Source organism: Branchiostoma belcheri, unplaced genomic scaffold (assembly GCF_001625305.1).
Source record: "Branchiostoma belcheri isolate BF01 breed outbred unplaced genomic scaffold, Haploidv18h27 scaffold213, whole genome shotgun sequence".
Classification (NCBI taxonomy): Eukaryota; Metazoa; Chordata; class Leptocardii; order Amphioxiformes; family Branchiostomatidae; genus Branchiostoma; species Branchiostoma belcheri.
In genome coordinates, this window is record NW_017803636.1 from 68,436 (window position 1) to 80,333 (window position 11,898).

At 37.7% G+C, this 11,898-nt stretch overlaps 1 protein-coding gene across 1 annotated transcript in view; it reads left to right on the top strand.

The window, feature by feature from the left end:
- Positions 1 to 11,656, top strand: part of LOC109469973 — a 35,042-nt gene extending 23,386 nt beyond the window's left edge. The window contains exons 33-55 of the mRNA XM_019768737.1: positions 80 to 208; positions 622 to 744; positions 1,134 to 1,262; positions 1,494 to 1,616; positions 2,153 to 2,269; positions 2,819 to 2,938; positions 3,189 to 3,314; positions 3,563 to 3,688; positions 4,241 to 4,369; positions 4,815 to 4,937; positions 5,323 to 5,445; positions 5,809 to 5,931; positions 6,386 to 6,625; positions 7,574 to 7,660; positions 7,886 to 8,001; positions 8,283 to 8,341; positions 8,570 to 8,751; positions 9,352 to 9,523; positions 9,825 to 9,992; positions 10,352 to 10,477; positions 11,051 to 11,117; positions 11,316 to 11,387; positions 11,528 to 11,656. Of these exons, the coding sequence (XP_019624296.1) occupies positions 80 to 208; positions 622 to 744; positions 1,134 to 1,262; positions 1,494 to 1,616; positions 2,153 to 2,269; positions 2,819 to 2,938; positions 3,189 to 3,314; positions 3,563 to 3,688; positions 4,241 to 4,369; positions 4,815 to 4,937; positions 5,323 to 5,445; positions 5,809 to 5,931; positions 6,386 to 6,625; positions 7,574 to 7,660; positions 7,886 to 8,001; positions 8,283 to 8,341; positions 8,570 to 8,751; positions 9,352 to 9,523; positions 9,825 to 9,992; positions 10,352 to 10,477; positions 11,051 to 11,117; positions 11,316 to 11,387; positions 11,528 to 11,548 (2,801 nt within the window). The 3' untranslated portion in view covers positions 11,549 to 11,656. The remainder of the gene's footprint in view (positions 1 to 79; positions 209 to 621; positions 745 to 1,133; positions 1,263 to 1,493; positions 1,617 to 2,152; positions 2,270 to 2,818; positions 2,939 to 3,188; positions 3,315 to 3,562; positions 3,689 to 4,240; positions 4,370 to 4,814; positions 4,938 to 5,322; positions 5,446 to 5,808; positions 5,932 to 6,385; positions 6,626 to 7,573; positions 7,661 to 7,885; positions 8,002 to 8,282; positions 8,342 to 8,569; positions 8,752 to 9,351; positions 9,524 to 9,824; positions 9,993 to 10,351; positions 10,478 to 11,050; positions 11,118 to 11,315; positions 11,388 to 11,527) is intronic.
- Positions 11,657 to 11,898: the final 242 nt, after the last annotated feature.

The window sequence follows — 11,898 nt, forward strand, 5'->3', positions numbered from 1 at the left end:
ATATTATTATTATTATATATATATATATATATATATATATATATATATATATCTAATTTATATGACGGTGACTCTTCAGATGTTGACGAGTGTTCAGATGCTGCTCTGAACAGCTGCACTGAGAACGCGGATTGTACCAATACGGAGGGCTCTTATAACTGCCTGTGTACAGATGGATATGAAGGGATCGGTACAGTCATTTGCACCGGTAAGTTATGAAGATTTTTACTCTTAAGTCAAATTTTAAAAGGAAGAAAATTTGTGATATTTGTATTGTGCCCATGTGATGGCGTCAATCGCCAAGAGCCTAGGCTACCGGGCAGGAGATCGAGAGGTCACGGGTTCAATTACTGGCAAGACGCTGTGTCCCTGAAAATGGTATTTCGATCTACACTACTTTCGTCACTCCACCCATGTGTAAAGTTTGTACCTGGCTTTAGCTGAGGAGGTAAAGGCAGTGGAAGTAGAGGGATGGGCTCCACTTCATATATCGTAGCTTAGTCGATAAACAACCTACTGTCTCTGCGGCCTGAATAATGTTATGGTTCTACCTTTATTGTGTCCAGTCTACCGTGTGAATTATATATATACCTTTTTTTTTCTTTTAATTGTCTAATATAGATGTAAACGAGTGTGGAAGTTCTATAGATGACTGTGCTCATGAGGCAACCTGCACAAACTCTCCGGGATCTTACACGTGTTCGTGTAACGCGGGATTCGTCGGGAATGGGATTCAGTGTGAAGGTAAGCAGTTTACATTTCTCCTAATGGAGGAAAAACGTGTGAACAATCATAATCTTGTCATGAGTATATTGCAGTTACATTCTAGAAAGCAATCGTTTTATTACTCATCATTCTCTTTCATATGAAAGATGACATTCCATGTGACTATACCGCTAGTGATCACCTTTCATACTTGTAGTAGAAACTGCTTACTTAAAGGAATATATACGTTTTAAATGAGTCACCGTTCCACCTGCCATTTTGCACAATATTTTGTCAGGATGCACAAGAAAATGTAGATATACCTGCATATTATATGAAGCTACAGTGATAACTATAACTGGTAGTTAGTAGATGATTTGTTGGTTAATTGGTGTACTAGTACATATAATTCCATTTCGTTGCCGCAGATATTGATGAATGTGTAAGGGGAGAAGCTTACTGTGACATCGACACAAAAGCCGTCTGTACCAACCTGATTGGAGGCTACAACTGTACATGTTATAATGGTTACGAAGGAGACGGCAGGCACTGCACAGGTAGAAACACACCAAGCTTTAATCATTGGTCGCTCGAGTATAGCTCATTGCCTTATTTAGCTTGTATGTTGTGGCAGCGACAGAAAATGGTGTAATATTACAACGAAATAAATGGACAAAGTCGTGTAAAAAAGAGGTTAAAAGGATTGTTAAGAAAATGAATGGCTATGGCCATCAAAAAATTAAGAATCGGTGAGGAAGAAACTGATGTGTATATTTCATTCTCCACAGATGTGAATGAGTGTATGACTGACAACGGTAAATGCTCTATGAACTGCTCCAACACTGATGGAAGTTATACCTGTAGCTGTGAGGATGGATACAGGCTAGCGGTCGATGGTTTCAAGTGTGATGGTAAAAACATGTTTGTACATTTTACCCTATGATTAAACACGTAGATCAGACATTTGAAATGAGTTTGCGATTGTTTATAATGCAAGATTAGAATAACATTCAGTACTTTACTCTATATTTAGATTAATTCAAATCAATGATAACAATAATAATAATTTCAATTGCAAGCACGGTATGAAATTTGGCTAGTTGTCAAGTTGACAAATTTGATACCGTGGAACTTTTAGACCTCCTTCACTTCCCTGTGCAAAGTTAGCTATATTTAGCTTTATTTTGGAGTTCTGTTTAACCATCTATCAATATGATTTGTTGTCTGGACAACCATTTTTCTTCCATCGCATAATTTATTATTCAAGATCTCAACTTGTTCACTAAGCTTCAGCTATTTTTGATTGACCTTTCTTTTGACACCTTACTACTTTGATAAGGTTATGTACTTTCAGTTTGGGGTTTGGTCGCAAGAATTTCCAAACCACCAATAGGCAATATGTTTTTTTCTGGTTAAATTAATAAACAACAACAACGTATTGCTATAGATATTGACGAGTGTGCAGAACAGCTGGATGACTGTGAACAGGCCTGTACAAACACAGACGGTGGGTTTAACTGCTCGTGCGTCCCAGGATTCATTCAAGTTGGGGACTCCTGTAAAGGTAATGAACTTTTCCACCATTAACATTCAGCCTGCTAAGGTAACTTTTTGGTAACATGGGTATTGGGTTTTACAAGTAGACTAGAAAAAAATTATGTTTTCGGGTCATATATATAATTGTATCTGTAACAGCGAGCAGATTATTATTGGAATGAGCAGAGCACTTTGGACTAATCTCTCTGGCTGTTCAGAGCTTAGAGGTACATACCCAATATTTTGTCAAAAACATCTCTGTTACATAGCGGATCATAATGACCCCCAGCGGGGGTCTTCACGCTTCGTTAAAAATGGAAAAATCTCAGGATTTATTCCAAAGATCTCAATATTTTAGACGAAATATTGTTCTGTATATTCCCCGAGGGCTTTGTATGGTTGTACATGTATAGTTGAACATTCATGTATGGTAAACGTTTCAAGTAGTATCCGTATCCAGTACTGACCAAACTTAGTTGTCGTTACTTGAAACGTTTTGGCAGTTTTCAAAATTTATGCAATTACTTGAATAAAAGTTTTCTGTAATAGAATGAATTAACAAGTTTTTCCTATTCAGCCTCTGTAAATTGCACCAGAACCGTCTGCACGAATGCTAACTGCTTTGTGAAGAATGGAATCGAGAGTTGCCTGTGTTTTTCTGGCTACACCATCACCAACAATGGCACAGTTTGTACTGGTAAGCCTGATGATAGAAGAGTATAACATCTTTGCCGGGCTACTAATTCATGTCAAACATTAACCAAAACAATAATTTATGTTTACTCTCATACAAAAAGAAAAAGAAGCAAGCCCTCAAGTGTACAGTTAGTAAATGTGATTAGCAATGTCGATGTGACTATTTACTAGATTCGTTTTGATTGAAAATATTGTGTATAGTATTAGAAAATTATACTGAGGTACATGTAGTGAAATTGTTTGTATCACAGACATCGACGAATGTTCAAGTGACACCCTGAATGCCTGCGACCAGCTGTGTAACAACACAAACGGAGGTTACACGTGTGGTTGCGACAGTGGCTACATGATTGGTACTGATGGTCGACAATGCACTGGTGAGATATCATACTTGTATTTGTTTTCCCCAACATGCAACTGACAATAATTGTTTTTTTTTTCTGTTTTACTACGTGTTTTCAATGTTAATCGTATAAAAAAAGTTAACTACATTTTCCATATCTGTAATCTTTTTTCAAGGTTTAGGATAGGTATCTGTCTCTAATTTTTTTGGCATGAGTATGATCCAATTTTGCCATGTTCTGATTACTCAGTTTAAAAGTAACTTTTTTTAACATTTTGATAGATATTGATGAGTGTTCAGACAGCAGTCTGAACGATTGTGATCCCAATGCCTTCTGCAACAACAACCAGGGAGGGTACACCTGTAGCTGCAGACAGGGCTACATCGGCAATGGGACATCCTGTGAAGGTACGTTTACTTCACATTCTGAGCAAAATGTGTAACATTACGAGCAAAATCAATATACTTTACCATGTACCATGAGAGTGGCGTCTGTCGGATGTTCTGATCCCTACTGTATCACAGATCTATTGAATTCAACCAAAGCGGTTCTAAAAACGTTTAAATTACAAAAATGAGGTACGGCCCCAGGCTGACTTTTTGACTTACCGATGCTCCCAAGTCCAACGAATTTGGTGCACCAGCAAAAAACTAGAAGTATCACTTTAAAGGCAGATCATCGTATTGAACGTTAAATAACTTGTTATCTCTGGAAAAATAAGTATTTGTACATAGAAATCATCATCAGAGAGCAAGGATACAGTCATGATATGACTGTTGAGCTTTGCATGATATAAACATTATCGGGCATGCAAGTTCCGAAGTGCTCGGTGCTTCTATGAAAAGTAAAGGTGCACGCCTCAAATCATTGACTTATATCGCTCCAAAAAAAAGCAGACTGGAAGGCTTATAGATTTCTCAAAACGATTATGTTTTTTTTATGTGTCAATTTTCCCGCAGATAACGATGAGTGCACATTCGGCAGTCGAATTGTGAATTGCAGTGCGAATGCTCAGTGTTTCAACTTCAACGGTGGTTTCAACTGCACCTGTCGGGACGGGTATACAGGAGACGGCTTCTTCTGTGCCGGTAAGGTCTTCTTTGCTTCCACCATTCATTTGTCATAAAGTGTGCATTTTAAAATTCAAAAATAAGGTATATATGTATGATGTGAATGTATGCCATTTTGGCTTAAACATATATATATAACAATTATCAAAAGATTTTCTAAAACCACAGCACGAAAACTTAGATTTACCGGAGCAGTATAGTTGGGTAATGTTTATTTTGTTTTTTCTTAGTAAACACTTCTGAACTTTACAATGGCAGTATATAAAGGTCAAGTACGATAATACCGGACTTTTAACGGTTGTAAAGGAAATTGCTGCAATTGACCTTTATTTACTACCATTGTAAAGCCAGATACTGTGTACATAGTAAACATTACCTGAGTTTACAACCTTTGGTAAATCCAAATTTTCGTGCGTTGAACATTTCAGACAATTGGTATAATTTTTGATGGTATTGTCCATAGATGTGGATGAGTGTACAGGTGATTCAGCACACTGCCATGAGCAAGCAGTATGCACAAACGTCCTGGGCAGCTTTGAATGTACCTGCAAAGATGGGTACAACGGCACCGGAACAGTATGTGAAGGTACATGAAATAGATTAACCTCGTCCGGTAAAAATACCTGGCGATCTTTAATGGTGTCGTTTAAAAACAACATGGGGGAATATAATTAGGGTGACATCTCAGCAATCAGCTAATCAGCTATAACATTGTAATAACGCTGAATGACAACATTGAAAAACATTTGATGTGATTTATCAAAGATCCATGTTATCCATGTAACGATATATACACAGTATAGTATAGTATGTAAATTGTGATGCTGTACAGGCAATGCCTAGCTGTAATAACTATCAATTTGCATCACTGAAGGATTTGCAAAACCATTACTTTAAGGATTACCAACATGAGGAGGATTATTATCTTTCAATGACTGACTAGTACATATTCTTGTAAATTTCTTTTCAAGACATTGATGAATGTGAAGAAGGAATTAGTCAGTGTGATGGAAACGCAACTTGCACCAACACTGCTGGCTCCTACACCTGCACATGTGATGATGGGTACATAGGTACAGGGAGAACCTGTACAGGTAAGCACTCGTGACTTGTGTGACCTTCATTTCCAGACCACGATTCAACTCTTTAGAGTTAAAGAAAAAAAGGATGCCTTTAGATAGCTTCTAAGAGCATAAAGCGTTTTGTTTTAAAACGTCAATTCTCTATCTTTAATCCCTACATCATCCCCACATCATATACTCTATTTGTCCATACTACTTGTATATTAGTCGTTACTTGAATGTAATTATAAAGTAACAGTGGAAACCTTGATCGTGTTAATATGTGTGATCTGTATGGAAACTGTTTATTTTGTGTTATCTATATACACCCTTAACTCGTTTTCAACAGTGAATAACATTCCAAATGCTCAAATGTTTATCCAAATCTTCTGCCAGATGTGGACGAGTGTTTAAGTGGGCAAGATGACTGCCATGAACAGGCATCATGTCTAAACACGGAGGGCAGCTATGTATGCTCCTGCAATACTGGTTTTACAGGCATCGGGACGTCTTGTGGAGGTAAGCTGTGGAAATTTTTCAGCCACACAGACGAATACTGTCTGTTTAATAACTTATACCAGTTAACATTTTTCTCTTCTTTCATCAATAATTTTTTTAGCTTCAACATTTTAGAACACCTTATGTTTCCTCCACTCTTGTTATTTTTTTTTCTTCGGGGGACTCATTACATACAGTTTCCCTTAACTTTTTATATTGACGTATGTAATTTTAGTTTATAAACAATTTCAATTGTCTTTGATGAATGTAATTTCTATAGTAATATTCTGTAGTAATTTCATCAGACATAAGTGGTGTCACAATCAAATCAAAATGACCTTATCTTTTCCAAAATACAACTGGATAGAATTTTTCCACTCCTTTAAAAATTCATTTTTGGAAGTAATATATTGACACAGAAAATATTGCATTTCTGATGACGCTGATGCTAATAATTTGGTTTACCATATTTCAGATGAAGATGAATGTAGAGAAGGCACAGATACCTGCACAGAAAACTCGGTGTGTACGAACACCGTCGGTTCCTTCACGTGTCCCTGTAAGCCTGGTTACTTCGGTAATAACTGTGTGGATGTCCATGAGTGTGAGGACGGCATTGACAACTGCCATGGCCACGCAGACTGTACAAATACCCCTGGTTCCTACAGATGCACTTGTCATTCTGGTTACTTTGGAGATGGAACGGTCTGTACAGGTGAGAGGATTTTACAGTTTCATACAATATTTGCTTGGCATGACCTGATGAGGTATATAAAAGAAATTTCTGTGAATCATCAATTGGCACGATTTGTGTACGGATTTTAAGGCCACAGATTTTAAGCAAGTATGCATGATAACTAAATATGTGTAAACTGTTTGAATTTACCCCATGTAGACCAGTATAGGCAGAGTTTAATGACACTAACATATGGTTTGTTCTGTAGTTATTTACATTTTGAACAAAATGTAATTGTTGTAGGTTTTGCAAAGCTTTATTCTGTTGACGAATGCCTGAAATTATCATGACTTGAATTGTAATGTGTAGATTTGTATCTACTTGTTCATTTTGTTTTAGGCCGCAGCAAATAGTTCCTACGGATAACATCAGAGCGCGCATTGATTTTCGCCTGATTTTGGAAAACAAAAGACAAGAAATTTTGTTGACTTCTGACAGTGATCAAAATATGACGAGAGGAGACAAGACAAAGCTTAGATGTGTGATGTTCCCACTGAATCAAAACCACGTGTGCAATGATTGAATGTACAATGGTATAATTTCTTGTTTAACAAGGTTCATAACGTCGCAATTTGTAAAATGTAGGAATCTTCTTTTGGCCCGTCTTGTATTTTTCGCCTATCGCATTAGATTAAAGTCTACGGAAGGATGTCATCCATAGAATTTACTTGTTGTGGCCATATATTTATATATATATACATCTGTACTTTGCTGACGGTCAGCCATCTTCAATTGACCTACCTGCGCTGAAACAAGTAATGACTTATATCATTGCAAAAAATATATATAAAACGGAATACATATACAATTTCAAGTTCTGTGAATTAACATTTGATACGATTCGTGCTTGAGATAAATTGTAAAAGATGGTAAATAAAAATTAAAAAAGGATATTAAAATAATTCTTCATAAAAATCATACTTAAAGCAGTGACAACAGAAAGCACCCGAACTCCAACAACAACAACAACAACAACACCAACACCAACATCAATGACTGTCACTCCTGAGCCGCGTGAGTTAAAAAAAAATATTTCATTTTATTTCATTCCCTTATTGCGTACTTCAGTTGCTTTCAAATTGTAGGAATGGTTGGTACGTTTTATTATCATAGACATTTGTATTTTTTTTCAATTTTTAAATTCTACATTTTCACATGAAAACCACGATATGTTATATAGATTTGTGATATTGTTTTATTTTTTTAACTAACGGACGTCTGAATGTTGGTATTTCATAGCAAAACCACGAAAGTTTGTACCAGCCCAAATAACAATGGAGAGGAAGTTTAGTGCTAAATACAATGACAAGACTTCAGCAGAGTACATGGAATTATCATCACAGTTGAAAACATCAGTAAGTGAACAGAATTACTTGCTTGTGTGTTAAACATACAACTTTCCACTAACTCTTTCAATCTGTATTGCATGTTGAGGTCATGGTACTAAATGTCGTTAGATCATCGTAACGCTAGGAATTAAGGTGGTGTTGTTGGCTGTCAACTCTGAAGCCCTATTATTGCATGACACGGCCCATTTTCAATTTATAGCTTATTTTATAGAACCGTAGGTCGCATACATCTAGTTTATGTATTCATAATAACTTAGGTTGATCTTTTGTCATCTTATCACCGATAGCTCTCTGTCATCTACACCGGAATTCCTGGTTTCATCGAAATTATCATCATCCAATTAGTGTACGTACGGGCAATATTTTTTTTTCATTCCATTATATTATAGTATATAGTATGCAACTTTGAATTCATAGAAACTTCAGATATTAGTAACCATGCTAACTTTAGACACCTAGACCAGTTACCAAATCAAAAACATTTCTGGGCTATTATCACATACAGTTACTTGTATGGGATGCTTTGTGGCCATTCGGCAATCTTTGGCAATGCTTAATCTTTTTTAACCTTTAGCGAGGGTAGTGTAAAGGCCCGATACGCCGCTGTTTTCGCCGTGGAAGAATCTCAACCTGACAGCATCATCCAGGATATGGCTAAGACGAACCTTCAGCAGGCGATCACTAGCGGCAGGTTTGACCCCGCGCTCCAGGTCACCAGCAGTAACAGCCTGCAGCCGATTGTACTTACGGAAGAAGGTGGGTATTAATGGTAGACACCGTGAAACACCAACAGCAGCATATGGTCACGCTTATCGACAGTTTAAGTTGTTAAAAGGAGCCAAGTTCTCTCTACATCTCTCCGTGACCTTATTGCTAAAGTAGTATCTCTCTCACGCTCTGCACCAAAAAGCGTCAGAGCCATTTTGTTCATTTCGTTCCCTTATGAATGGTCTTTATAAATGGTCATTATTGTTTGCCCTTACAAATGCGCTTTGAGAACTGGTATGGTATCTATAGACCGTTTTACGGAAGGACCAGAAGGAATCCTTTAAAATAATGGGCCCGACAACAACCCTTTGAAATCTGTCTATATGATGATGTTGCTTCCAGGTAAGGAAGCATTGTTTTGGGTGGCTCAGCTGCGGGGTTGTGTATCTGTTTGCCCGGACAGGGTAGGTTGACAGCACATGGGTAGGAGAGGTTTACAGGCGAAATTGCAGGAGGCCAAAGTTTTTAGAAATTGGCAATGAACCTGTAGGATTTAGTGGGGCATAGGGGGATTCGGAAAACCGAGTATTACATGCTTCCACGGTGTCTGAAATCTCCGATTTCTTATTCAATTACAATCTGCTGTAGAGCTGGAGCAAGTGGTTGGAGGATTCTGCCAGGATGTGCAGTGTGGGGAGGGGGGCGTGTGTTCACGGACTGAGCCGTACCAAGGAGCTGTCATAGCGGAGTGCCAATGTCAGGAAAACTTCTGCAACACGGGTACCTGTGAGTACAACGTTCAAGAGGGACCGAAATGCTCGTAAGTATCAAAACCAGCCTCTCTCGGATAGAATATAATAGTCGAGTTGACTTTTACGTCCAACACAACAGATACCTGAAAATTTGTGAATTTTGAAGTGATACCAGAAAGTCATAGGTTGGTCAAAAGTCGTAATGTTTTGTGTTTTTTTGTGTTTTGCTGTAGAGAACAAAGTTCAAGGCTAATTATTTTTAGGCCGAAGTGGTAAAAATGCTGTAAGTGCTGGATTTGTGTTGTGTTGTGCTTTGATGTGATGAATGGATAGTGTACACAACGTTTAATGATTAATTACAATGCACAGCTGCCCGGCAGTAGAGGGTTCCTGGTACGGAGGGGAGCGATGTCAGATCCGTTTGACCCAAGCGGACGTGATCGGTATTGCAGCAGGTTGTTTGTGTGCGTTGCTGGTGGTCGCCCTGCTGGTGGCTGTCTGTATGGCCAAGAGGTCCAGGCATTCAGCCAAAATGAGGTAACGTTAACTTAGCTTCTCCTATCTGTTTCCTCACGACGTACATTTCTTTGAAGCCTTTGCATTATATATATATACTTTCTATAGGGGATTGAGATTTTTCCTGCAGAGTGAAAGACGTTATCCCTGCATATTTTAGATGCCAGAAAAGCATGACTTGCATAATCAAGATTAAAAATGCTGATTCCAACTTGCTCTCCTACCATGATGTAGGCATACGTCTATCAGTCCGTATTTACTGTTTATAGCTATGTGGCTGATTCTCTAACGGCCGTTACCTTTGTTGCTGTCATTGACTGTTTATTTATTAACAAGGTTTTAGGTACTGGGTTTACGTAAAGCGTGAACATTTATTGTAGTTACAGGATTACCTCACCTCCCGTCACCCTACCCAACTACTACACCGCCTCAGAGTCGTGGCAACCGTTTCGTGGCCTTCCGGTCACTGACCTAAGTGAAGACCAGGACGACTACCTTTCACCTGTAATAAATTAACATTTTTTATTGATTAAAGAGCTTCGTGACGTTAAAAACGTTAAAAACAGCCTCCCCCTCTCTCTTTATGCTGAAAACATTGAACTTTATCTACGTGTAAACATAAAGTTACAATGTGTACAGCTTAATACATACAAAACCTGTTTTTTTTTACCTGAAGCAAATCTAGCTTGTGTTTTATCTTATTTGTGAATTTGGGACGTTCTTATCTTTCGGTGATGTTGCCAAAGAGGTTGATGATGGGAACAGACATGAGACTACATTAATGAATACATTGATAAACAAAAACTATAAAATATATCCTAAATTTCTCTCTCTCCCTCTCTCTTTCTTTGTTTTCGTTGAGTGTATAACATTTCTTGTCTGTTACCAAGGGCAGCCGTCCAAAATGTAACAACTAGCTATGATACTTGTTCATTTCATAATTCACATGTATATGTTTTTTTTGTTTCCCGTGTTGACAGCCTCGATGCCCCCTATCAAGGTGTAAAGTTATTTTACTTTTGATGTTTTCCTCCTTAGTATGTAGAATCTGATGCTGTTATGTTTCCTCCCATATACAAGGAATCCCTGGGAACCAGAGGAGGTCCTTTCTTCAACCCAAGCGTGGAGAATATACCAACTGGAGAGGTAGGTTTTCTCATGCTCTAGTTTAGGTGCGCTATTTCAGGGACCTAGACTAAGGGACCATCAAAATACATTAGTTATCCCTCTTATTTTCTTTAAATTCTTTAGTTCTCTCTATCGTAGTACTTTTGTATGTTTTTATTTGTCTCGTTATCATTCTCTGACTATGCTACATTTTGAAAGTCTCTTCACCCACTTCAGTTGAAGATCCCTCGCCCATCGGTGATGAAACCAGTTTCTCCTAAACACGATGAAGATGAAGGCTGTTTCCAGGTAGGTTATATCATTTCACAGTACATATTCGAGAAGTGGCACCATTCTTGTATTTTAAACTAACTTTGTTGACCAGTTTTCTTACATTTACTCTGTTTAATTACACTTGTAAATAATAGTTACTTTTCTTTTCTTTCAAGACCTTTGAGTTCAAGTTCTGAACATGAGGAACCGGCAGCGAGAAGCCAGTTACAAATAAACATCAAGATGACTATGAATAATTAGTCTTGCAAGAAAAGAACACTAAAAAAAACAGACTGAAAAATGGGTAATTAACATAATAACCACCTATTACTAGTACGTGGTGTTCACTATATAGTCTATTTACAAAGATTATATTTAATATCTTTTTTTTTTCAGAATACGGTTACATTTATGTATGTATATGAATACAGCACGTTAGAAAGGTTCCAACTATAGCGGTACTTTAAAAAAAAAAGAATTCGAAAGTCTTTCCTCCCGCCATGCCGTCTAAGGCAAGATGGCGGACCGAATCAATGTTATAACGACG